Here is a 26,340-nt window from a genome sequence, read left to right as displayed (position 1 = left end):
CTTGAGGATAAAGATAGCAGCAGTCAGACTGGAACAAGCACATGTGTTTAGGGCTTATTTAATGAGTTTACAAATTCATAAGGAACTACTTCAGTGGACTGCTGAGGCCAGTATCTGTGATCTGGTCAAGCTGGCACTGGGGACTTGTAACTGTTTGCTAGGTAGAGAAATGCAAATTATAATCCAAAAAGAGTCCAAATAGTTAATTCTGTATTCCTAAACACAAAGTGTTTCTACACGAGTAAGTACAGCAGAATTGTAAGAGTAGTTCGATGTTCTAGTACAGGCATTCCAACACTTGCTGCTTGATTTTTCTGGAACATCTTAGAAAGTCAGAAGTCAATTAGGTTATTATTAGTTGGAAGGCAACATGTACGAGAATGAAATAGAATAAAATTTCTCTAATTCTGGCCAAAAGGTTGAGTTTTGAAGAAAAGTAACTTCTAATCATCCAGTCCTTGCCTCCAGACTTTCACTGGACTTTTCCCATTAGGTATAAATCTGTGCCAACAGTCTGTATGTCTGTTGAGTGACGGGTATCATTTGATAAGCTGCTAAGAAAAGCTTAGTTAAGAAATATTTTCTATACTATCTAACTTGGAAAACCTCCCATTTTGGAGTTAGCATAACCTTTCATCATATTTAACTCTTGAAATGCAGAGAGGCATCTTATTTGGAGCATCAAGAATTTTAAACAGCAGCAACACAGAACAAAAAATTTTGTCCAGAAAAACTGGGAGGAGTGGAAGGACAAGGATTTCTGTATCTTGGTTTAGCTGTTGTACTAAATTGCACACATGCAAGCACAGTGAAAGCTTAACGATGATAATGGTTTAGTGTGGACTTGGTAGCGTAGGTTAATGGTTGGACTGGATGATCTTAAAGGGCTTTTCCAACCTAAGCGATTCGATGATTGTACGATTCTGTAAGTTCTCTGACAGTTTTCACTATGAAAATGGGAACTGCCTTTTACCCTGTTCTAAGTGCGCCTGCTTTGAGGAGGGGACTGTACTGGATGACCTGCAGAGGTTCCTTCTGCAAAATTCCTCAATGAGCGCGAGGAACAAGACTGAAAGCGTCTCATCTTCTACCGGCCACAACTGAAAGCGTCTCGTCTTCTACCGGCCACAACTGAAAGCGTCTCATCTTCTACCGGCCACAACTGAAAGCGTCTCATCTTCTACCGGGCACAACTGAAAGCGTCTCATCTTCTACCGGCCACAACTGAAAGCGTCTCGTCTTCTACCAGGCACAACTGAAAGCGTCTCATCTTCTACCGGGCACAACTGAAAGCGTCTTGTCTTCTACCGGGCACAACTGAAAGCGTCTCATCTTCTACCGGCCACAACTGAAAGCGTCTCGTCTTCTACCAGGCACAACTGAAAGCGTCTCATCTTCTACCGGCCACAACTGAAAGCGTCTCGTCTTCTACCGGGCACAACTGAAAGCGTCTCGTCTTCTACCGGGCACAACTGAAAGCGTCTCATCTTCTACCGGCCACAACTGAAAGCGTCTCGTCTTCTACCAGGCACAACTGAAAGCGTCTTGTCTTCTACCGGGCACAACTGAAAGCGTCTCATCTTCTACTGGGCACAAGATGGCAAGTGTCCTGTCTTCTAACAGCAATCCTGATTTGATTTTTTTTTTTTTTTTTCCCGATACAGAAGGGGATAAAAGGACAATCTGTAGTATTGCACTCCCACTTGCAGGACTTTGGTTTAGGGTTATCTCCATTGTTCGAATACGAAACTTTCCCGTTACAAACCCGCTGCTGTCCTGAGCAATGTAACGCATCCCACGGCACAGAACTGCCGGCGTTTCCCATTCGGGTGGCAGCGTCCCTGCGCACAGAGGCACCAGGCGGCCCTTCGCGACGGCGATGCCGCGTGGGGTGGGTGCGCAAGGGGCGAGCAGCCCGGGCCGCGGGGCGAGCAGGCGGGGGACGCCGCGGGGCTGCGCCTGCACTCGGTGCGTTGCCCCTTTAATTGTGTCCCCAGCCCTCGGGCGGCTCTGTCCAACGCCCACGTCAGCAAATACCTTTTGTTTCTCTCACGTTCGGGCTTCCAGGGCTCGGGGCTGCGGGACCGGCGCGTCGCCTTCAGCCAGCGCCAGCCCCGACGCGGGGCCGGGGACCCCGCATCCACCGCCCGCTGCTCTCGGCTCGGCGGCAGCCGCCCGCGGGACCCAGCCGGTAAGCGGCGGCTCTCGCACGCCGGCGGGCCGGGCAGGGCGTCGGGATTTGGGCTCGGGAGCGGCCCCGCAGCGAGCCCCGCTGCCGGGGGCGGCGAGGGCCGGCCCCGGGCTCCGCGGGCGGCGAGGGCGGCGGGGCCCGTGCGCGACGGCCGGCTGGCAGCCGCCCCGCGGAGCCGCTCGCCGCTCGGGCTGCGCGGCGTCCTGCGCGGGCGCCATTTGCAGCCCCGGGCGCGGCTGCGAGGAGCCGGGCGCGGCAACAAAGGGGCTGCGCGGGAGCGGGAGCGGGCGGCGGGGGCGCGGCGAGAGGGGCCGCGCAGGGGGGCGGCTGGGGCGCGGGGAGGCTGCGGGCGGCCGGGCCGGGAGCGGGAGCGGGCGGGCCACGCCGGGCGCCCGGCACCGGGCGGCGGCGGCGGCGTGGCGGGGAGCTCCCGCGGAGCCGGCGGAGCGGCAGCCGGGGCTGCGCTAAGGCGGGCGGCGCCGGGCTGCGCGCCCGGCCCGGCCCGGCGGAGGGGAGCGCGCAGGCGGCCGGAGCGCTGGCGGGCGCCGGTGCCGCGGTCGCCGCGGCGGGAGCGGGGGCGGCCGCCCGTGAGGCCAGGAGGCGCCTCCGCGCTTGGGCGGGCGGGCCCGGCGCCGCCGGGCGTCCCGGGCTGCCCGCGGTGCAGCGGCCAATCCGGACGGGCGTGCGGGTGAGTGACGGCGGCGTGCGCCAATGGCGGGGGAGCCCGGGCCGGGAGGGCGGCGGCGGCGCCGCCTTCGTGTGGGGGCCTGAGCGCCCGGGCCGGGGCTGCGCCCGCAGCGATCGCGCTTCAGGCACGGGGCCGCTGCCCGGGCCGGGCGCTCCCCACGGCGGAAGGGGCGAGTGCCTTCTCTCGGTCGGTGAGCCGCTCACGTCCTCGTCGATGTGATCTTTATCCGTTTAGGAGAGGCAGTAACCCTGCTGAGGCACCTTCTCGGCTCTCAGGGCTGTTTCTTCTCCCGTTATGCGGGGTAGGGGCTGCGGGGAGTTTGGAGATGTTCTGGGAATGTGCTAACTTGCACGATGTTCGTGTTTTTCAAAACAGCTCACCTCTTTAAAATAGGATTCAGCAACACTGGTTTAGATTGTCACGATTACACTTGCTGTTTACTCTAGAGCAGGACCCGCTGCTACTCCCTGACTGGAATGGAGATTTCTTCCCACCAGTTTCACCTCCTGGAGCAGCTAAACGAACAACGGAAGCAAGATTTGTTCTGCGACTGCAATATCCTGGTTGAGGGCAAGGTCTTCAAAGCACATCGCAATGTGCTCTTTGCCAGCAGCGGCTATTTCAAGATGCTCCTCTCGCAGAGCTCGAAGGAGACGAGTCAGCCGACGACCGCTACTTTTGAGGTCTTCTCTCCGGAGACGTTTATGGTTATCCTGGACTTCGTGTATTCGGGCATATTGTCTTTAACCGGTCAAAACGTCATCGAAGTCATGTCGGCTGCTAGCTATCTGCAGATGACAGACATTCTTAATGTCTGTAAGACATTCATTAAGTCCTCACTGGATATTAATGAAAAGGAAAAGGATCATTACCTCAGCCTTTCGGCCAAAAGTACAAACAGCGAACCTGCCCATCCGTCTCTGTATCGCTCAAGAAGGAAAGCAAAGAGCAACCCCAGGCGTTCCTATTCGATTCCGGATGAAAAGACTAATACGGCGAACGAAAATTCCTGGAGTGGGTACAGCAGCTATCTGTCCTCACAGGTGATTCTTCAGCGGGCAGAAACACAGCTATCGAAAAGAGGCAGAAAACAGGGCTCGACAAGAAAGCGCCGAAAGCACCTGGGACTATCCCAGACCCGTGATTTCGTGCAGTGTAAATCGAACAAAGTCGAGCGGGCCAGCGGAGGTTGCAGTGCGTCAGATTCCAGCCACGTCTCTCGGGTTAGAGAGGAGGCTGAATTTGATGCCGAGAATGATGTTGATCACGATGATTACGGATATAATCACGAATCAGAAGTGATACCGAAGAGGTGGTCTGTTGCTCAGCTAGAACAAGAACTTTCACGAACTCCTGAGTTCATGGAATTAAAAGCAGAGGAACTGTACACCTCAATGCCCACAATTTTAGGTGTAATGAGTAGTTGGAACGAAGGTAAAAAATACATGTGGTTTTGCAAAGTCTGTCTTTAGTTGGAAGAATTCAGATGATCTTTTGGAGAGAATTTGTATGGCTGCATGAAAACCAAAAGGATGCCTAGAGTTGCAGATTATTTTCTTGATCTACTCGATTATAGTGCCCAACAGAATGAGAGACTTTGAAGCCAGAACAGGGCATGAGAATTAGAATCAGAGAGTATTCTGTCAAGTTAAAGCAATACATGCCAGATTATTTGGACCCAAGCGGAGTTTAATGAAGCCTCAAGAGCTGTAACTGACTTGGGGACCCGAAGGACTGAATTTCTCTTGTCACGTCCCCACTAGCTGGCAGTAATAGAGGCATTCAACCTAAACCCCACCCAAGTCCTTCGCAAGAGAAGGTCCTGTCGTTGGCGGGACGCTGCGTTTCCCTTAAGGTCTGAACCAGCCCAGACGTGACGAGGGTTTGGCCGTGCTACATAAAGCATCTCAGCTCTTGAAAGCATGCGCTTGAGGTGGTGGGATAGAGCTGACAGGTGTATTCTTACGTGCATTCCTTTGGAAACTAATGTAATGTAATGTAATATTTTAGTATACTTGCATATTTTTAAGACTTTGGGCACCTAGTCTATTACACAGAGATTATAAATGTCAAAGCTATGAACTGTTAGCTGATGGAAGAGGCAGATATGATGACTATATATTATAGCTATGTATTTATGATCATCTGTATGTCTAAAAAATACCCTGAGTAAGAAAGAATACACTATCAAATGCCCGTTTAGCACGCTCAATAAGAAATACTGGTTTGGGGCGATTATATTTGGGATTTTTTCCTATTTAGTGACAGACCAGAGGAAAAATGAACTGCTGCTTATTTAAGCTGAAAAATAATCAAACTACTACGTAAAGCGAGACTGCTGATACTCGACATTTTACCTGTATTTCTCTGTAACAGATGACCTACCTCGGATGCGATTCAAATGCCCTTTCTGTACGCACACGGTGAAACGACGCGCAGACCTGAAGCGACATCTCCGGTGTCACACAGGGGAGCGACCGTACCCATGCGAAGCGTGTGGGAAGAGGTTCACCCGACTAGAGCATTTACGTAACCACTTCCAAACGGTACGCCATTTCGGTCGGAGATTCAGCCTAGAAAAAACCCACCAGGTGTCATTGGTACCAGCTACACAGTCATTTCCAGAACTAATACCAGAAAAGCTTTCTAGCTGCATATCAAATTTAATTAGTCATTATTTAAATTGGCAAATTGTATTTTTAATTAAGTTTTTTTAGACTGGTTCGGTGAATTTTCTTTTTGTAAAAAAAATAAATAAATCTGCTTTTGGATGAACACTGACATTTTCAAATTTCACATCTCTTTAGATACATCAAGCTGGCAAACTGATCTGCAGAAAATGCAAGCGTCACGTAACTGACCTAACAGGATGTGTTGTTCAGCAAGGAACGAGACGCTACAGACTGTGCCATAAGTGTCTAGCAGAAGCTAATTTTGACGGCATCCCTGATGATTTCGATGCAGAACATTCTCCTGTCTCCTCCACGGGAAACAAACGTTCCAAATGGGCTTTGGAGGAGGAACAGAAATCAGATGAAGAGACAATGGAGGAGGAACCGTATAATTTGGTTGTCCGACACGTTAATGATGATATTCCAGATGAGGTAGATGAAAAGGTGAAACCAAATCTTAGGTAGATATATTTGTGTATTTGTCACTGTTGTATTCAAGATTAAATTACTTGTGTCCTACCAACTAATGCTGGTTTATTACTTTCATTAAAGTGAAATATTGCTAACATTCTGAGAAACAAAAATATGGACTACAAACAAGTTGCTTTGTACTTGCAGACATGCAACAGTGTAACTACTTCTAAATATCACCCAGAAAGCACTTATTATCTGGAAACTGTTTAGAAGAATTGGTTTATATTTCATCAGAGACTTGCTCAGAGCTCCTGTTCATAATGAAAGTGTGAACCATTTTACAGTTCTACAACGATGCTATACTATACAGGTTTTTTAAAAACAAATATTGATAATTTGCTTTGAAAAAGTCTTACTAAACTAAGCAGCTAAGAAATGTAAACCATGTTTTTGTTGACACTGTAATTAACATGTATATACACTTCAGAAACTTCGTAAGAAAGGAGTAAAGAAAACAAGTGGAATTCTTCCTGCTGAAGAACCTATTTAGGAGAGCTTTGTTTTCTGAGTGAGCTTACTGCTTCTTATAGTTCAGAAAAGCATGAATAGTTTTAAAGAATACACACAGCCATATGGAGTAGAATAATGAACAGAGCATCTGTAGTGCACTTGGATAGTATGAGTTTGCCTTTTCAGATATGCCGTGTTTTTGTACTGTGAATTTTAAACAAAGATACACTAACATGGTTACAAGGAAATAAAAGTGCAGTCACTGGAAGTACAGTTGTCAGGTTTTTTCCATTTTTTTTCCCAGGACTGGTGCAAGATTTGCTTAAACTCCTGTCTATCTTACACTAAGATAACAAAGAGGATGAGTCCCTTTAATTTCAGTGGGACACTTGTGACTTAGATCATGGAGCTACTTTAGAAAGGCTTTCCTGTTCATATAAATTTAGGATGTTTAAGGCTGCTTGACAGCATAAAAACATTTGTTTATAAGACAATTTCCCTTAGAGTTTAAGCAACCTTTGTAATTCTGGAGTCTCTTCAGCTTTTTTAGTAATCGTATTTTTTTCCCCCAGTCATTTGGGTCAGAGAACGTCCACTTGCTAGAGAAACTGAAAATGCTCAGTACTAAAAATGATTAAAAAAACCCCCTCAGCATGTACAGTCTGCGTGAGAGCAGAGAATGGCATTCACAGTAGGTACTCTTGATAAAGAGACACTGTTTGGTCTCATGTCTCATTTTATGTTTCCTTTCCTGTTAGCAGAATCTGTCGCCTGAGGTTACTGCCAAGCAAGCAAAAATTCCCTGTAGAGAAGTTGAGAACAGCCATATTGATTCACATCAAGGTTCTCCCTGTCTCCAATACTTGCCATTAACATACCCAGGGAAAAGTGAGAACAGGGCAAGCCTGTGTAATGTAAGTCCCTAATGCTCTCCCAAACTCCAGCCATTTTCAGTTCAGGGGATTTTTTTTTAACTTGGGATTTGTACATTTAGTAACCACCCGTGCACGTCTTTTCCAACTACTTCTCCACTGTACCCTTAAACTCCTCTAAACTTCTTGCATCAATAGTAAGCATCCCTTGGCAAATGCCTCCGCAAGCCTAGCCTGCCCTGCGAGTCCCACCTCCTCTGAATCGGGCTCCTAGAACAGCCACTACCGCGTCTCGCTGATCCCACAGAGATGCACACGAACTCTCTACAGGGCTTGCTCAACACACGGCAAGGAACGAAGGGTTTGCAGTTTAAGCGTGGTTTTGAATTAACCACTTCCAGGTAGTTGATTGTCGCAGTGGGCCCCAGCTCAGTGGGAGACTACAGCCAGCAACGGGGCTCCTGTAATGCAGGGGGAGAACAGGACTTCTTCCAGAGAACAGGCTGCTGACTGAAACCTGTCACTCCCACAGCTCTGGAAATGGAACAAGGCGAATTTAAGGTCCATTTTCTAGTAAGTACTTAATAAATATTGAAAAAAAACCATGACTAACACTTAGTTAATTCCAAATGTTTTTCTAGCAAGTTCCTGTCACCATTTCTAAAAGTACAGCAGTTTACTGTGTTACTACAGCCTGTAACTAATGGTGTACACAGGCCATCTCAGCACTTCTACAAAGTTAAATTTTAACTCCATAAATTTCTCTTCTCCCATTTTAGAGGGCTGGGCGAAAGGAAAGAACTCCCCAGCTGCTGCCCCTCAGCCCAGCGCCCACCTCCCCAGCTGCCGCCTCAAGCTCTGAGCCGCAGGGCAGACTCGCTCCCGGGACTTGTTACGTGTGTGACTGAATGAACACTCGCCACCTCCTTTGCCCTCACGGCTGCGTTTGCACTCCCTTTGCATGGCGCAAGGGGCTGTGACAGATCCACGTGTTGTGGTTTAACCCAGGAGGCAGCTAAACACCACACAGCTGTTTGGTCCCTCCCCGCCTCCCCAGTGGGATGCGGAGAGACCTGGGAGGGACAAAAAAGTAAAATTCCTGGGTTGAGATAAAGACAGTGTAATAGGACAGAAAAGGAAGGGGAAATAATAATAATGATGAAGAATATACAAAACGAGGGCTGCACAATGCAATTGCTCACCACCTGCTGCCCACTACCCAGCTCGTTCTGGAGCAGCGGTTCTCCACCCGCCCTGCCCAGTTTCTCTACTGAGCCTGATGTCATTTGGGCTGGAATGTCCCTTGGGCCAGTTTGGGTCTGTCCTGGCTGTGCCCCCTCCCAGCTTCTTGTGCCCTGGCACACCATGGGAAGCCGAAAAAGTCCTCGACTGGTGTAAGCACTATTTAGCAACAACTACACCATCAGTGTGTTATCAACATCATTCTCATACTAAATCTGAAATGCAGCACCATGGGGCTGAAAATTAACTCTATCCCAGGAAAAACCAGGGCACCGGGCTAGGGGGTGATGCACCGCAGGGCTCAGGCGATGGCCCCCTGTTCCTGCTGGGCTCCAGCTGCGGGCCGGGGCTGGAGCAGCCCCAGTGTGGGCAGTGAGGCTGATGGGCAGCCCCCTCCCTATAAAGGGGTGGCTGGGGGGGAGGAGGAAATGGTGCCGGTGCTGCCCTGCTTTGGGGGGCTGTGAAGGGGCTGGTGGGAGCACAGGGAGGAGCGGAGCGGTCACTGGGCTGTGGCTGCAGGGAGAGAAAAGGTGAGCGGGGGCCGGGCAATGGAGCGGAGGGGCAGCGGGGTCCGTGTGGGAGACACGGAGCGGTTGGGGGGGTGGGAGGGAGGTGAGCAGGAACCTGCGTGGCCTGGGGAATGTGGGGGTGCGCTGGGGGTTCTACTGTGCTACCTGGTGTGGGGGCGGCCGTGGGGGGCAACGGTATTCCCCCAAGAAAGCAAGCAGGGAATACTGCCTCATGCAGCACGAGGGGAGGTGTGGAAGCACCGTCAAGGGAGGGAGAGGGCTGGACAGAGCTTTGGAGCTTTGGGGGCTGGCACCTTTGGCGTGGGAGAAATCCCCAGACGTTCGCAAGCTCCGCACCGGGCTCGGGCAAAAAACATCATACTGATTTCTGTACCGTCAAATAGGCGTATCGTCGTTCTTATTTACAAAGAAGTCCGCTCACCTTAGCAGAGAACAAAACACAAATATAATTCATTGGTGTTAAAAACCCACTAGCCAAAATTACTCACACACAAATCCATTCATTCTTTCATTCCAAGTTTTATTTTGGCATTGAAGCTTTCTCAAAAAATAAAAGGGATTTTATCCCTCAGTCTTCACAACGCGGAAATAAAACCAGATCCACTTGAGATGACTTTACAACAAAATAAAGATGAGACGCTACCTCCAGAGGTGAGGCACTTGTAGCATGTACAATAAAAAAAGCAGGTCAGGCCAGCACCGACTGTCCCTCACTCGCTGCGCCCCTCTCGCATCTAAATAGCAACAGCCTGTAATGCACATTTGCTGTCCTGTGATTTAAAACAATACACACTTTTGATTATTTTTTATTAATTTTGATTCAGTGAAGTCCCTAATCCTTTGACATTAAACACCTGTCTGTACGGTCCTTTCTAAAGGAAGAAATGGAAGCTGATCCCAATCATCTGCTTTTTCCAAAAGAGGAGAATCAGCTTTCACAAGACATAGTTGGGAGTGAACCCGCAGAGAATCTCATGCATCCCCTTCTACAGCGGCAGATGTACTTTTTAGAGTGATAATAGGTGCTATTAGGATTCCATGTACATGGTCACATGCTTTACAATTGCATGTGGAAATTTATTTGCAGCAATTCAGCACCACCTGCTGGTATAATTTTTTTTTTTAAAGTAGTCTAGAAGGTGTGGTGGTTTGTTTAACTGGCGTCCTTCCAACAAAAAAATTTTCAAACAAAAAAATTTTCTTCGGTGTCCTTCAAACAGTCAGAAATTTTTCTACATCAAATCTGACCCACTGCAGATATTTTGGACCCTTCGGATAATATGGAGGAGAGATGTCACCTCAGAATTATAATATTTAAATCTGCAAATGAAACCATGTAGATTAACATTATCTCCTGCCACCCTGCAAAAAGATAGTATTTTAGCTAGCAGCTCCACTAATTTGTCTGTTTAGTTCATATAGCACCTAACACATGTATCAGCCTTAACAGCTGACTACCAGCATTCCTCAGACTTTCAACCCCTACAACTCTTTCTTCTTCTCAACACCCCCCAAAACCCAACTATTTCTTTTTTTTCCTGGCATGCGGGTATTTCTCTGTCTCACCATCCTCAAGTCAAAACAGAGGCTGACATTCCCCGCAATTCCTCCCTTCAATTTATGACTTGAATTGGCCAATTCCTTAGTTACTTCCATGGGGATTACAGTTTTCAAGAGACTTTTGCCAGCCAATGACAAGAATCCACTTGACCACACTTTTCTTGCTTTAAATATCAATGATGACAAAGACTTCTGGCTTTTCATCTTCACAGATCTGCATTGCTGAGTAAGTTATGGCTTTGACCTCTGTGCCCTAGAGAGAAAAGACACAAAAGCATCGATTTTCTAAATGACACCCCTTGTAGCAGTTCATGATAATACACAGTACTCATCACCTTCTACAAATGCTATCCAGTTTAATAGTTTTTCTCCCCAAAAAGCTATAACTGTATTTGTTCTGATGAATAAGAAAGTTAGCATAGTTGGCAAGGACTTGGCCAGGCCAAATAGTGAATAAGTAACTCTTCCCTTATTTTATTGCCTCTTGAATACTACAAATCCCTCCTCTTGCCTCTGACAGAACATCAGCATTTCCTATGCTAATACTGACACAGCTAAAGAGCTGGTGGGGAGATGAATGATTTGCTTCTAGCAATTCTTTAGGGGAAAAAAAACACAAAGCAGCAAAAACTGATTAAGCAAAAAACTGCGGTAATAGTGTGAAAACCAAACCCACGTACACATTCTGAATATAGATCGGTTTACTGTGTTATCAGCATCACAAAAAGGAAGCCAACTGTTGAGTTTTGCTAGTGCTGAGGAAGCATCAGACACTCAGGTCAAAAGTTGCAGGAACGCATTCAGAAAAAACAAGCAGGACATGAGACCTTAAGTTTAGTGCCTGTGATACCATTCAGATGTGTTTATACTTGGATCTCTTGAGAACTTCGAGGTCTGATTTAAAAGACACCACCTCTCCCCATCCTACCCCTAAAATGTAAAAGATGTACAGATGAACCACTGCATACCTGAGGGTGTTTGGGTAAAGAGAACTCTTCTCCCCACCTTCAAAGGCAAAAAGAAGAGAGGTGGTTGGAATTTTGGTAATATTTATCAAATATTACAATTAGTTTCACTGATGAGCATAGGACAGCCAGATTTTCACTTAAAGCCTCAAAGGAAGAAAAAAAAAATAGTCCACAATCCACTTTTAGAAAGCATCAATGAACTCCAGCACATCACGGTATTTCAGAGTGGCGACTCTGAAGGCAGCACATGCATTTTCAGTAAAGATACTCATTACTCAACGGATCGTTTAAGCTCACCCAATTGATCTTATTTTGAATTGCATTCGGTCAATGTAAAGCACTTTCACCTCCTGCAGAGAAAGTGAGAGGAGAAATACGTCAGTAATATCTTCTATCTTCAGGCAGATAATCCCAGTAAATCCCAGTCACAAGGGCTATATTCCACTGTTTAAATGGAATCTAAAACCAGAGAATCTGAGCAGCCTCAAAGAGACACACTGCTACTTGGAAGATGCAGGTAGCAGAGCTGCCCCAACCCTGTAACGGCAGCTAATGATTGATTGGTGTTTGTGATAGCAAAGCTTAACAGTTTGTTTCTCAAGTCTTTCTGCCCTGGTATTTGCGGTTCTCCATGTGCACTTAAGTGATCTGTTGTGTCCCTTTTTTTCCTTTTGCAAGTAACATTGCATTCAGAGCTGGTATTATCAGAGAATAGCCTGGACCTGCAAATGGAAAAAGAACAAAACAGAACACTTACTCTGGGTATAAAGAACTCATTAGCACTGAATTTATACAGCCACTCGTCCAAGAAGTGGAAGAGAAGAGACAACATGTCATGTCCTGCGTGGTTGAAGCAGAGAAGATAGTCAGTTGATTGCCTCAGCAAGAACACCCAAACGTTTTTAAGAGTACATCAGATGTACAGCTTCTGCACTATTAGAACATTTAGATTAGTGATGCTTAATTAGAGTTTAATTAACTGCAACAAAATGACATCTAAAGATGCAAAATTTGGTACCCTTCTCCTTCAGGGTTCATGCAGTTCCAATATAAAGTCAACGCAGCCTTACCTTCTGCCTCTACCTCTACGGTATCCACAGGTTCCACGGTCTCTGTATCAGTCATGTAGCCAAACATGGCCATGACGCACTGCTCAAATGCTTCCTCCAAAGTGTCTCCCCAGGCATGTAGCCTAAAAAGACGTGGAATAATTTACCAGACCGTAACAAAAAAAAAAAATTCCCAAAGTAATATGCAGGTGAGAAATCAGAACATGAGAATTAATGCAGAGGAAGTGAATGAACAATACTTGCTTTTCTATACCTATGCATTTGGGCAGATTGCAAGAGATTTTCATTCTTGCAGTTTGTGAGAAGAGTTTCTCAGGAGAATATGGAAAATAAATGTTTTTACCAGACGATGAGAAAGTTCTTTCCTTATGGCTAACTGATGTCTATAAAAGTGAACTACTCGGAAGAAGTTTGGTTTAAAAGGAAGAGATTAAATGGAGATTTCAAAAGACATTTCCAAATAACAGAGGCTTAATCAGAAGCACCACAGGAATATTACATTAGAAAAGAAACCAAACATGATTCTATGCTTTCCCAAGAGCAGAAACAAAACTGACCATCAAAAAACCCAGTGTGTGACATTGTATAGTTCCATAAGGTGTACATCTGCAACCAGTCTTTGACAGGTATTCCTGATTTATAGCAGTGTAAGAAATAATTAATTTGTCATATTGAGGAATCCCAGCTGCCCATACTTACTGCACATCTGCTGTGTGATCCAAATCTAAGGGGGAAGGAAAAAGAAAAGGCATGACATCACCAAACATATTTTAAAAATGAGGATTAAAAGAAAGGAAATCAGATATTGTTGTTGTAACAAGAACTTTCTGCATTCATTTTCAGATGTGAAACAGCGATAATTTATTTCCCAGTATATTAGAAAAAGTTAGCACAGGTGGAATCTTGGATTATTTCTGCCAAGCAGAAAAACAGCATTTAATATAATTATGTCAGTGCCCTACGTGCACAGCACTGTGTGCAAGGTATGGCTGTTGTAACACAACAGGCTTCTACAAGTTAACTGCAATAAAAAGAAACTTTAACCAGGAGTAAAGAGTTTTTGCTGAAGTCTGCAGGACTAAAAATTATTCATACAGACGATGAGATTTGCAAATATTTCCAGCTCAGTGAACAAATATACCTGTCCACACCCAAAAACACCCATTAAGCAAAAAGGAGGACTTTAAAAAAGTATGTAATACAAAATAGAAGGCAATCTTCACAAATAAGGTAGGATTAACATCCCAAGCATGTACCAAGTTTTACATAAACATAATTTATATTCACTTAGAGGAATGAGAGAAACGCAAAATGACACCAGGTTAGCAGAAACAGCTAACTTGGGATGTAAAATAAATACCACACCGTGATCACTCTAACTGAAAGATTGTTCTGATGCTGTTTAGAACGTTCACACACTATTAATGGATTCTCAACAACAGTCTCTAAAGCAAACAAATTCCAGTGGATGTAAAAGAAGAATAAAACCTCTTCCAGTCATGGAAACAGCGTGACTATTGTAATATGTCACCATATTTCTGCACTGCTATCAAATAAAGATCTGAACACATCCTAAAAATATATATTCTAACAGAGTAATAGTCACTGTCCCTCCAGACAGATACCGCTGAAATAGAACAGGCAGATGCGGAATGGTCTCCTGCAAGTGCCTGAAGCTAGCCCTTGGGCTGCCAGCCACTCGCTTGACATGTTCTTAGGAGACATTCCAGGGGTGGGGAAAGGGAGAGATAACGATCTTTTAGTAGTGCATGAAGGAGAATAAAACACCGCACAAAAGACCAACGCACTCTTGAATATGAGAGAGAGAGAAAAATGTATTGCCTTGCTAGGAAATAGGTTGAAAGGGGAAAGTTTTCAGGGTGAGACTTAACTAATTTATTTCTATCATGATTCCTTTAGCACCCATAACAACAAAGGCATTTATCTGTGATAAAGGAAATTGTAGATATATGTTAATTCAACTATAGATGCATCCCACAGTCTAAACACATACGATACCGGCATATTAAGAAACCCCACATGTGACTAAAAAGCATATCCTGCAATCTTCCTTCCCCTCCCTCCCCCTCACGACCGCACAGTCACACGTACGCCGCATCAGGATAGCGTTAAGAACACTCACATTCATACTTCTTATTGAGCGGTGGGTATTTGGCTTTGATAGCCTTCTGCTCCTCCGTCAGGTTGTAGTCCCTCTCGTCGGCTGCCATAGCTGCTGGGCTTGAGCAGCAGTCACTCACTTCCTGGTGGAAGGGAACATGGCCACCTCCGCGAGTGCTTCAACCCTGCCAGGCTTCCCATGTGATGCTGCGGTAGAAAAAAGGAGAATTGCCTCTCAGTTTGGTTTTTCACTTAATAGCAGTTTGGTTAACATTTGTACACAGGCTCAGGTGTTCGAAACAAGATACTAAATGCATGTCATTTAAGTTGTTTGCTATCAAAACTGTCACTGGGAGACAGGGGAAGTTCAGAGTTCAACCCTACACCGCTTGCCTCATTAACTGCTACGAGTTATGTTCAGCCAGGGAAGCCAAAGGGATTACAGTCCTTACAGAAAGCATGGACTTTGGCCTTTTCTGGAAGAACTGTATTTCTTCCTCCTTGTTGCGTACACCACCAAGCATTTCATCCATCCTCAAATAATAAAATAGAGTAATAATGAAAACAGCTGTAAAGTGAATTAAACTTTCACGCTTCAGGTTACTTCTGAATTTTACCGCTGAGGGTACTCAGCCCACTGGTACGTTACACAGCAAGATGAAATATGCATCGCCTCCAAACTCCTAGATGTGACCTTACACACGGTTTTTCTTTAGGGAAAAAAGTCTAGTTTTTTCTTAGGACAGGGATTGTATTTAAGCCTTCAAACCTAGAAGCACGTGCATGGCAGATACGCCTGTCACACAAGTGCAGGGGTTTTCCTATGTTCCTTTTCTTGCAGAATGTGTGGTTTTTCTTTTTTTTTTTATTAAAACAAACAATGAACTGTATCAAATCCCCATTTAAAAATCTAATTCTCAGACCAGATCTTCATAGTTGCTGTTTCATGCAAGCTTTCATTTGTAAATCTAACAGACACAAACTGGCGAACCTGATTAACTTCAGGCTAATTAATTCTCCTCAGATGAAACCTCCCCAGATTACCAGATATAATAACCATTCTCACTTTCTTAATTTTTTTGTGCATTGTAAGGTTTATCCACAGCTGAGCCCAAGACTTCCCCAAATAATGCAAATGGTAGATTTATAGATAGGACATAACATCATCAAAACTACTTTTATCAGGAGTGGTTCTTACTCCGAGGCTTACAAACAAGACTACACAGGATTCCCAGTTTCTACTTTCAGGTAAGGGCCCAGGTATGTTACAAAGAGAAGTCTGAAATTGAGAAGCCAGTGCTCCTCTTAGGGCATAAACCCAGATGAAGACACATTTTGATTTTAAACCTGTTAAGCCTTGACTACGGACAGTCAGATCCACGACCGAGCACGCCGGGTTACCCACAGCAGGCCGATCCTACATACTAAGGAGGGCTGGCTGTGAAGCTCACCGCCGCACTGAATTAGGGAAAAAAGGCAAGTTATTAGTGATTACAGGCAATTAATAACCCAACAGCAAGTTGAGGATACTCCGAAGGTTTCTGGGCAGCGCTGTGAGGAGGGAGGGCCACGAGGGCCGGGCCTCGGCCCCACACACGCACCGGTCCGGTCGCGACACGACACGGTCTGCCCACGGCTGTGGCGACCGAAGGAAGCCGCGGCCCTTCCCGCTCCCAGACCGGGTCTTCGCCTAGGAGCCGCCCCTCCGCGCGCAGCGATGCCCCTTTAAGAGCCGAGCCCTGACAGCGCGACGCCCTCCCCTTCTCCTCCGGAAAATGGCGGCTCCCAGGAGAGCTTCAGCGGCACCCGCCTCCCCCCCCCGCGCCTTCTTCCCGGCCGCCCTCCCACGTGACCGCCGAGCGCGCTCGCCTGCCCCGTGTCCCCGCCCCGTGCCTCTCGCTGATTGGCAGCCGCGGCCCGGCGGCGGGCGGCGATTGGCCGGCGTTGGCGCGCGAAGGGGTGCGCGGCGCCGGAGCGGCACGCAGCGGGGGCAGGAAACAATAGAGCCGCGGCCGGAGGGGTCCGAGCAGGGAGCGGAGGAGCCGGCCGCCCGCCTCGCCCAGCCCGCCCCAGCCCAGCCCAGCTCGCCCCGCAGCCGCCCCGCTCCGCTCCCCCCGCCCCGCCATGGCGGACAAGGAAGGTAGGGCTCGCGGCGTGGCGTGGCGCGGCGCAGCGCAGGCCCCGCGGCGCGGCCTCCTCCGCTCAGGGCTCTGTGAGGCGCGGGGTGAACCGCCCCCCCCCCCTCCGGGAACGGCCGCCGGTCGGAGGGGAGCGCGGCCCCGCCGGCCTCCCCCGGGCCGTGGCGCCCGCCGGTGCCAGCGGGCATGGCCTGCGCTCGGCCCCGGAGGCCTGTGGCCCGATGCGTGGAGGCGGCGACGCCGCCCGGGCCGGGGGGGCCCTGCCCGGGGCTGGGGGGGCCCTGCCTGGGGCCGGCTCCTTCCGCCCGCCCCCCCACTCCCCCCCCTTCGCGTTACCATCCGTTTGTATCCGCGCCCGAAGGAGTTTGTGTTTTCCGAGCAGAGGCCGGTGTGCTGGTAGCCGGGGGGGGGCCCGGTGTAAGTGGGGAGAGCCGCAGAAATGCCCTGCCCTGGGAGGGGTGTGGGCAGCTGCCTGCCCAGCGCAGACAAAGAGATGTCACCGGCCACAGCCGTGCTCCGCGGGGGTGCTCCCGGAGGCCTGGCTGCGCTCCTTCGCTCTCTGCAGCGGAGGCTGGTAGCAGATGGTACGAGAAAGACTGTGAGAGAAACAAGGCACCAGAAGGAGCCTGGGAAAACTGGATTTGGGGAACTGGTAGTTCAGGGCTGCACCTAGACCAGTCTGTTTAACAGCAGTTGCTGGACCTCCTGCGTTTAAACATCGTTACAATTCTGGTATTTGCCTGCACGGTACCCTGTGGCACCAAGTTTCAGAATTTTATTATGCTGCTTCTGCTGGGATGAGGAGATTTGACACAGTTAATACTAATTCTGAGCCTTATATCCAGAAACAAGGATTAGCATGTGCAACAGAGGATTTTTAATGATCTAGCAACTACTCCAATAGAGCAGTCATAACAGCAAACCAGGGTGTGACATAGTTGGCTCTTCATTCAGTTGCCCACTCACAGTGTTGTGCACATGTACATATATTCATAAAGGCTAATTATATGCATTTTTAAAAAAAAAAACAAACTTCAGCAGCCTTTGATGATGCGGTGGAAGAACGTGTGATCAACGAAGAGTATAAAATATGGAAAAAGAATACCCCCTTCTTATATGATTTGGTAATGACCCATGCTCTGGAATGGCCCAGCTTGACTGCTCAGTGGCTTCCTGATGTAACAAGGTAAACCGATCCTTTTCCTTTTTTTATTTTCTTTTTGAAAGCAGAATAAATAGTAAATTTAGGATCACTTTTTGTTAAAGTAAGACAGTATGTGATTCCTTTCTGTCTTAAGTGCTTTCTGTACCCTTGCCCTGCCAACAGCAAGTTGAGGACCATGAACACTAGAGAGATAATTGATACAGACATTTTTAATTTGGGAAAACGTCTTCTATTACTGAGAAGATATTTTCACACATTTGATTTCCATATTTTTCTTCTTCCAGCTTCACCCTCCCCTATATTAAGCAAAAACCTACTCAAAAATAGAACTAGATATAATTGCTGTATAACCACCATTTTGCCTTAAGCTTCCATAACAGTGTTGTGCTTGCAGTGAATGTTCATGCCCTTCAGAGTTGTACTTAGGAGGAGCTGCTAAGGCCTCTTAAGGGAGGGCATGGAAACGGTGATCTCTCAGAGTGTTGTGCTGCTAAAATTTTAGGTTGAGATCTTGAGTTATGATAAGTGATTTCCTCTGGAGGAGGTGAGTTTGGTGTTGGAGCAGGAGAGCAACAATAACTTTAAAGAGTGTTACTGGTGTTAGAAGCTGTCATCAAAAAATGTTGTGATCAAATCGGTGTTTGTGTAAACCCCTTCTGTTTCTCACGTAACTCTTCCCTTGCAGACCTGAAGGCAAAGATTTCAGTATCCACCGGTTAGTCCTGGGGACCCATACTTCAGATGAACAAAATCATCTTGTGATAGCTAGCGTGCAGTTGCCTAACGATGATGCGCAGTTTGATGCTTCACACTATGATAGTGAGAAAGGAGGTAAGGGACCAAAGATGTGGACCAGGGCAGGTTTTAACCATTTTCTCCTTCCCTTCTCAATAAAATATTTGTCTTTCCTTAAAGTTCAGGCAGCAAAGTTCAGATATTACTTCTAAACTATTCAATTTATTTCTAAGTGGTACCCTTACTTAGTAGACAAATACTATGTTTTTTGAATGTGCATAATGTCTTAATAATATAATGATGAAAAAAGGAGGTGGCAGGCTTATTGCAAAAGTATGTGTGGGGGGGAAAATCTCACCCTCCCTATTTCACATCAGGAATTGACATTGAATTTCACAAGAGTACTGCTTATTGGTATTTGTATTATCACTTTTGCATTACATAAACTCTTCCAGTGAGAAAGTCACTCATGTAAAAGAATATTCTATTTCAGAGGAGTGTAACATTTCCAGTGTTCTTCTCTTGTCTGAATTCTGCTGCCTGATAGTTGTGCCAGCCCCTCTTGGATAAAAAGATTATTGTGTTTTGTTCAGTATATCAGACTTGAATTCGATGCTTTCTGTAATCTTAGTTGGCTGTCAGCATTGCTACAAGTTAGACATTTCTCATTTTCACTTGGTTGAATCAATCTTTCTACGTGGTGAAAGTCCTTAATGATACAATGTTTGCTCTTCTTTTTGCTGGAAGCCTGGATTGTGCAATTAGTATTTTGATCTTTGGGCTTCTTAGAGTTATTCATGAACACAATGTTGTCTAATAAATACTTTGTTTCTATTCTATTTTAGTATTTCTCAAAAATATACTACTCCAATTTAAAAACAAACAAACAAAACCCCCTCTTTTTGCCAGAAAGGTGCAGCGCAATTTTGTGAAATATTGTTACTACGAGTTTACTTATAAAGATAAGGTAGCCTTAGCAAGTTACATTACAGTACCATATCTTAAATGCAGTGCAGCAATTTGTTTTTACCAGAACTTTGTCTATTTTGCAATGCTGATTTTTGTTATATTTGAATGTGCAGTTGCAGCACATCTGTTTCAAATGTACAACACATCTTCATTACAGATAAGAGGTTTAGATATGATAAATTTGGGGCTTGTGGTGTTAAATTTGAAATAGTAAAAAATTTTTCAGAAGAAATGGTCTTTAACTTAGCCAAAGTCCTGATATTTTCATGTCACAAATACAGATGTTTAAAACAACATGCCGTTTGAAAACTGGATTCTTTGTTACAGTTGTTCTTGTCACTATCTTTCAAAATAAGTGCTTGGTAGTACCAGTAATTGAGCCTGGATCTTTGTGTCTTGATCTGAAACTGGCTTATTTAAAACTATTAAATTCTTATTTCCAGAGTTTGGAGGCTTTGGGTCAGTTAGTGGAAAAATTGAAATTGAAATCAAGATAAATCATGAGGGAGAAGTGAACAGAGCACGTTACATGCCACAGAACCCATGTATCATCGCTACGAAGACTCCATCCAGTGATGTCCTTGTCTTTGATTACACCAAACACCCTTCTAAACCAGGTGTCTGCTTCTTTGTTATGTCTGTGCTTCAGAGAACAGCCAGCCCTTCCTTAAGAAAAGGTTGATGTAGTGAAAAAGAGGTTAAAAATCTTTGTGGATTGCATATCACTTGTGATGTTAGGGGAAAGTAGGTATTTAGCGGAAAAGGTTATTCTGTGTGAAGCTTAAACATGTATATCCAGTATGTATCAATAGAAAGGTATGCTTTTTTCCCTTTTGCTGTTTTACTACATGTTTTGTCATGTCACTGTATATGTTGGTATTTGGGGTGGAGGAAGGTGGCTTTTTGGAAACTATGATTTGCTGCGTAGCTGAGCTACTGTCCTGATATCCTGTAAGGATATTAACAGTCATTTACCAATGGACTCATCAAGATCGTATGGAGTAACTAGTTCTGCTGCTTGTGGGGAGGAACAGAAGTGCCTTTCTCACTTTTAAAGTGCAGTTGGAGATGATGAGAGAAAGAAAAATACCGCAGGTACTATAGCATTAATTTAGAATGGACCACTACCAGGCCATCCAGGGGAAAAAAAAAAAGCAGCTTGGAAGAATCTGCGATGTGCTTTTATTAAGCTAAGAAGACAAACTGCTTTGTGTTGTCTCATTGCATTCTGTTTTAATGAGGTGATTCTTCAGTTTCAGGGAAAATGCTCAAAAGGTAAGAGAGGGATCCTGTTGAAAATATCAAAGCAAAGTTTAGTAAAGCACAGTAAAACTTAATGCCAGGTATTCTGGGATGTGCTGGAAATGATACTAGGCGCTGGAGTTCTTACACTGCCTCTTTACAGACCCTTCTGGAGAATGCAACCCTGATCTGCGTCTTCGTGGACACCAGAAGGAAGGTTACGGGCTGTCATGGAACCCAAACCTGAGCGGGCATTTGCTTAGTGCTTCTGATGATCATGTGAGTACTTTAAATATAGCTGGGGTACAACCTGCACTTTGTGTCCCTTGGCAAATGTCAAAAATGTTTTGATTTTGAGGGGGAGGAGGTATGGGAGGTAAAGAGAATGTCTGTCTAAAGATGCAATTTTAAAAAAAAAAATTATTCTTTTAAAGACCATTTGCTTGTGGGATATTAGTGCGGTTCCAAAAGAAGGCAAAGTGGTGGATGCAAAGACCATCTTCACAGGACATACAGCAGTAGTGGAAGATGTATCTTGGCACCTGCTCCATGAATCTCTCTTTGGATCTGTTGCTGATGATCAGAAGCTCATGATGTAAGTGGGGTAATATCTTCAGAAGCCGAGTGCTTCTGTCCCTCTTGCTTTCCCATGTGCTCCTTAGTCGCTCAGTAAAATGGGATATAAACCTTTGTTTCAATTCCACGTTTTCCCCTTACAGCTGGGACACTCGGTCAAACAACACCTCCAAACCTAGTCATTCAGTGGATGCTCACACCGCTGAAGTCAACTGCCTCTCTTTCAATCCCTATAGTGAGTTTATCCTGGCTACAGGATCAGCTGATAAGGTACATCTACCTTGAACTTGGAACATACTTGTTTAGTTTCCGATATGTAAATGTGGATGTATATATTCGTTACTTCAACAAAAAAAAAGTTTATGTTTTTTTTCCTAGACTGTTGCTCTATGGGACTTGAGGAACCTAAAACTGAAGTTGCACTCCTTTGAATCACATAAAGATGAAATATTTCAGGTATAACAAAATGTCTTTATCTTTTATGTACACAGACTTAGTTCTACTTAGCTGTCTGGAAAACATGAACAACATTCTTTTCCGCTCTACGTTTTTATTAAATGTACTTGCACTTAAAAACTCATATATTCTTTTCTCTCATCTGCTTATAATTCTCTGGCTTATTGTTGTGACACTTTGTAGTGCTCTGTGTGGGGTAGAGCTGCAGTACAGATAAGAGTGTCCAGAATGCCAGGGGCAGAACGTAACAAGGAAATGGTCGAGAGCTTTAACTGCAACAGAAGGGTGAAATGCTAGCAGTACGGAGTAAATGTGAATTATTCATGGCAGCAGATTGAAGCAGGGAGGCACAATGAAATGGCTACAGTGTTTTCATCTCAGCCTGGTCCTGTAGGAAGGCTTTAGCCAGTACCCATCAAAGGGGATCACTGGAACATCCTGTGACAACGAACAATTGCTAATTTTGCTGCTGTAAAGACAAAATGTTAACATCACTGGTAGCATGCACTTAGCAGATACAAATTTCCATCTCCAACTCATGACTTACTCAGAAGAAAAATATATAGATTTTTTCGTAGAAGGATTACTAGTTAAGACTGTAGTTACCTCTAAAATTACACATGGAATCTTGAAATGTCAGGTTAGTGTGCAGAATTATGTGTTCTTTTCTAATCCTGTGATCCTATTAAGTGGTATGTTTTGGAGAGATTTATCTCCAGAAGAAGTAGTAAATGTGAGCTTTTGCGCAGCTTAATTACAGTGATTTCTTTTCATGTGTAAGCGTACCTACTACTTAAGGAATCCGTAGTTTATATTTGTGCAATCCTTATTAAGGTAAGGAGCAGCTAATATCTTTGAGAGCTGTTTGCACTTCATAACACGTGGTCTTTGTTACAGGAAAGGTTACGTGTGGTACCTTTTTGGTGCTCAAATGCCTTGTTAGTGTATGAATGTTCACAAACCTGCCTCCTGTGTTAGAATGTTATTATTGGGCATATTCATATTTCAAGTTAATATCAATTTGAATTCTCATAGAGTTTTCATTATACTAAATACAGTGGTGTTTGTTGTGAATGTCTGTCATGTTACAGCTTCTTAAAACTAACTTCCTTTCTAAATTCATCCTTGTCTGTAGGTTCAGTGGTCTCCCCATAATGAAACTATATTGGCGTCCAGTGGCACTGACCGCAGGCTAAATGTTTGGGACTTGAGGTAAATCCCAAATTAGTCGCTCTGTCCTGACAAAATATTATTGATGAATTGCATCACACTTCAAAAAACAAACACACAAAGCCCCCACCTTTTCATTTTTTCTCCCTTTTTTTTTTTTTTTTTTTTTTTACAGTAAAATTGGAGAAGAGCAATCCCCTGAAGATGCTGAGGATGGTCCCCCAGAGCTGTTGGTAAGTCTTTTGAATCTTATTGATTGTTTTGACCTATTATTCATCTCTGCGATGTAGATTTGAAAACATTCCCCTTTTTGTTTCCCCAATACTAGTTTATTCATGGTGGTCATACTGCAAAGATATCTGATTTCTCCTGGAATCCCAATGAGCCCTGGGTAATTTGTTCTGTATCAGAAGATAATATCATGCAAGTCTGGCAAATGGTAAGTTGCTTGGGAAGGTGCAGGAAGTGGCAGATGAGAGATGGTGTTGAACTGCCTGGATTTCAGTGTTCCTGGTTTTATTTACAGCTCTCAGCATGCCTTGCTTTGTAGCACTGCCTAAATCTCAAAGGGATAGTGAAATCCACTTTAGGTTGGGTCAAAACAATGGTTTACAAATACTCAGAAGCTGGTTTGTGTTTCTCATGGCTTAAAAAAACCAGAGTACTGGTGTAGAAACAAATTTTTCACTTCTATGTTTGAATGAAAACAGTGTGTGTGAGAACCGAAGATGAAATTGAGGTTTCTGTTAGTTATTGTCTTAAAGAATGAAATCTTTGCAAATGATACAAATGTCCTCCTGAAGATGGAGAGGAGTGGTGGTGAATAGGAAAAGTTTGCTGACCCTAAATTACCAGCCATTGAAGGTTTTTGAAAAGAGTCTTGTATTGTTTGAATAACCTTTGACAAGACCATACTCCTAATGGGTTTGCTTTTTTTTTAATCTGTAAATTGGTTCACAGGGGCTTTGTTCTTAGCAGCCTTCCAGATAGTTCTTTTGGAAGGTGCTGCTGCTAAGTAGAGGATCTACTAAATGTATACGCAGTAGTCTGTTAATTGAGACCACTGCAAGGCTTACTTCTACTTTAAGAAGGCAGATTTCCGTAAGCTAGAGGAACTTAGAGGGTACTTATGAAATGTTTTGGAGACATGGCTGTTATGAAGAAGGTTGGGTTTGCTGCTGCTTTAATGTTAAATGGCCTTGAGGGATCAGGGATGGGCAATACATATCTGCAGATGAAAAACTGCCAGAACTTTTCAAAATGTTCTAGTAGATGGAATACTGTTCCGTGTGGTGGCAAAATGCTTCTGCAGTTCCTCCATCTCTGTCTTGCAGGCAGAGAACATATATAATGATGAAGACCCTGAAGGAAGCGTGGATCCGGAAGGTCAAGGATCCTAGATGACAACCTTTTCCTGTTTTTAGTCTTTTTCCTTCTCTTCCCTCTCAACCCTGGTATTGACTTAACACTGGTTTTGAGACACACGTAGGCTTTGTGTTCAGCCATCCTTCTGTAGATACCATCAACAGGCTTTTTAACCCAGACAGTGAGTACTTCCTACGAAAAGGGCTTAGCCCAACTCAACTGGTGCCATGCTGTAGCTCCTTGGTCAGCTTTCCTACAGCAGCCTCTTGCGTATAGGGCTGGTTGGCCCGGTTTAGCTGCCTTCATCACACAGAGCAAACTTGGTTTTGTTGGTTTTTTCTTCTTCTGTCTTTAGCTTTGCTACAGCTGTGGGCTTTTGCCTAATTTAAACAAAAGTTAAATCGGTAGAGCTGCCAGAGTGTGCTTGAGCCAATGGAGGTGATGCAAGTGTTAATCCACTGGCAGTTCAGAAATGGAGTGTGGAAGGTCTTGTCCTCTTCAGTACGAGTCGGAAGCCTTGGGATTCCTTTAGTTAATCTGTACCTTGTGAATTTTTCTGCCTCTGCAGATACAGAACAGATTTGCAGATTCTGACTTGAACTGAAAGTGAACTTCTTTCTGTATTTTGTTTGTCTCTACTGGTAATTCTGGGTTTTTCATTCCTTCCTTCCTTCCTTTCCCCTTTCTCCCGTCTGCTGGGCGACAGCGGTTTGGATTTGTTAGCTATTCCTGCAGAGCATTGTTCACCTTCCATGTATTTTGCTCTATTGTGTGTTTCTTGAGCTGTGTTTTCACATATATTTCTTTCCTTTCTGTGAAATGGTTTTTAAAACTTGGGGGCCACCAAGTTGTAAAGGTGTATGTTTTTACCAACTGATGTACCACAGATGGCATGCCCGGTAACCTAAAACAGCATTGGTAGCTGGTATCTGTAAAGCAAATTAAATGTGGATGAACGACTTTTTTTAGGAGTTAGTCCTTGACCACTAGTTCCTGCACATCTTCCACTAGGGTGTCCTGTTCCACCAGCAACCTATTACTCTCCATGCTCCTCATGACTAATTGCGTGTAAGTGCTTCAGATGGAATAAATTTTTTCTACGTAAACGCTGTCTAGCTTTGGGTTGGTTTTTTGTGTTGATGTTTTCCTTCTGCATTAACTACTTTGTCGAGAGTAAAGTGTACCTCTTCAGAAAGCAGAGGAAGCAAGGGCATAGTCTCTACCCATATGTGTCCCATGGGACTAGGTGCTGATACAGATATTCCATACGTTTGTAACACGTGGATGCTTCTCCCCCTCTTGTTTCTGCTGCTTTCTTTGTGAAATGAGTAAATGAGTGCGTAATATCCCCAAGCAGTCAGGAATGCACTGAAGTGTGCCTTCCGCCTGAAGTGTGCTGCTGTCTGGATTTTGGGTCTGCCTTTAGTGCTTGCCACAGAACTACTTTTTTTTTTTTTTTTGTTAGTCTGCAGCATGAATAGTTGGATGCTTTACAAGTACCTTGGCTTGACACACAAGCTTGCTGTTTTCTCTTTGAGACGCGGCTTTGAGAATTAAAAGGATCCTTAAACTCTGACCTTTATTTTCAGTGTGAGACTTTATGTAAAGTGGAAACCTGTTATCCACAAACTGGTTTTGGTGGCCCACGGTGGAGCATGTCACAATACAGCAATACAAAAGAAAATC

General features: G+C 45.0%; 3 protein-coding genes across 13 annotated transcripts; 2 read left to right on the top strand and 1 right to left on the bottom strand.

The window, feature by feature from the left end:
* Positions 1-3,304: 3,304 nt before the first annotated feature.
* On the top strand, positions 3,305-6,016 carry LOC104037206 (zinc finger and BTB domain-containing protein 8A). The gene is made up of 4 exons (XM_009491079.2): positions 3,305-4,198; position 4,761; positions 5,256-5,425; positions 5,687-6,016. The coding sequence occupies exons 1-4, from the start codon at positions 3,356-3,358 to the stop codon at positions 6,014-6,016; spliced, it is 1,344 nt and encodes a 447-aa protein (XP_009489354.2). The 5' UTR covers positions 3,305-3,355.
* A 3,420-nt stretch (positions 6,017-9,436) lies between these two features.
* ZBTB8OS (zinc finger and BTB domain containing 8 opposite strand) lies at positions 9,437-16,435 on the bottom strand. 10 transcript variants are annotated; one of them, XR_012831676.1, is made up of 9 exons: positions 16,186-16,291; positions 14,861-15,045; positions 13,417-13,441; positions 12,718-12,839; positions 12,405-12,487; positions 11,945-11,997; positions 11,648-11,684; positions 9,763-10,932; positions 9,437-9,540 (listed from the first exon to the last, which is right to left on the bottom strand). XR_012831676.1 is itself a non-coding variant. In XM_075721963.1 (8 exons), exons 2-8 carry the CDS (start codon positions 14,946-14,948, stop codon positions 10,846-10,848), a joined length of 495 nt encoding a protein of 164 aa, XP_075578078.1. In that variant the 5' UTR covers positions 14,949-15,045; positions 16,334-16,435; the 3' UTR covers positions 9,619-10,845. The 10 variants fall into 10 exon arrangements, 9 of the variants coding, with proteins under 9 accessions (XP_075578078.1, XP_075578077.1, XP_075578079.1 ...); XM_075721963.1 differs by lacking the exons at positions 9,437-9,540; positions 16,186-16,291 and adding an exon at positions 16,334-16,435 and having other exon boundaries at positions 9,619-10,932; XM_075721962.1 differs by lacking the exon at positions 9,437-9,540 and having other exon boundaries at positions 9,619-10,932.
* A 514-nt stretch (positions 16,436-16,949) lies between these two features.
* RBBP4 (RB binding protein 4, chromatin remodeling factor) lies at positions 16,950-25,725 on the top strand. 2 transcript variants are annotated; one of them, XM_075722056.1, is made up of 12 exons: positions 16,950-16,978; positions 18,015-18,162; positions 18,827-18,972; positions 20,289-20,462; positions 21,251-21,366; positions 21,522-21,682; positions 21,807-21,933; positions 22,042-22,119; positions 23,255-23,331; positions 23,465-23,522; positions 23,618-23,728; positions 24,624-25,725. In XM_075722056.1, the coding sequence occupies exons 1-12, from the start codon at positions 16,963-16,965 to the stop codon at positions 24,687-24,689; spliced, it is 1,278 nt and encodes a 425-aa protein (XP_075578171.1). In that variant the 5' UTR covers positions 16,950-16,962; the 3' UTR covers positions 24,690-25,725. The 2 variants fall into 2 exon arrangements, with proteins under 2 accessions (XP_075578171.1, XP_075578172.1); XM_075722057.1 differs by having other exon boundaries at positions 16,963-16,978; positions 18,018-18,162.
* The last annotated feature ends 615 nt before the right edge of the window (positions 25,726-26,340 follow it).

This window comes from Pelecanus crispus, chromosome 16 (assembly GCF_030463565.1).
Source record: "Pelecanus crispus isolate bPelCri1 chromosome 16, bPelCri1.pri, whole genome shotgun sequence".
Classification (NCBI taxonomy): domain Eukaryota; kingdom Metazoa; phylum Chordata; class Aves; order Pelecaniformes; family Pelecanidae; genus Pelecanus; species Pelecanus crispus.
This window is presented reverse-complemented; position numbering and strand designations above follow the sequence as displayed.

Coding starts and splice junctions, on each gene's coding strand:
- LOC104037206 (XM_009491079.2), top strand. CDS start 3,356: ATGGAGATTTCTTCCCACCAGTTTCACCTCCTGGAGCAGCTAAACGAA. Junction 5,426..5,686: donor TACGTAACCACTTCCAAACG/GTACGCCATTTC, acceptor ACATCTCTTTAG/ATACATCAAGCTGGCAAACT.
- ZBTB8OS (XM_075721963.1), bottom strand. CDS start 14,948: ATGGCAGCCGACGAGAGGGACTACAACCTGACGGAGGAGCAGAAGGCT. Junction 13,442..14,860: donor GCTCAATAAGAAGTATGAAT/GTGAGTGTTCTT, acceptor CTTCCCCCTTAG/ATTTGGATCACACAGCAGAT. Junction 12,840..13,416: donor GATCACACAGCAGATGTGCA/GTAAGTATGGGC, acceptor ACGTCTTTTTAG/GCTACATGCCTGGGGAGACA.
- RBBP4 (XM_075722056.1), top strand. Junction 18,973..20,288: donor CTATGATAGTGAGAAAGGAG/GTAAGGGACCAA, acceptor TCTTATTTCCAG/AGTTTGGAGGCTTTGGGTCA. Junction 23,523..23,617: donor ATGGTCCCCCAGAGCTGTTG/GTAAGTCTTTTG, acceptor CCCCAATACTAG/TTTATTCATGGTGGTCATAC.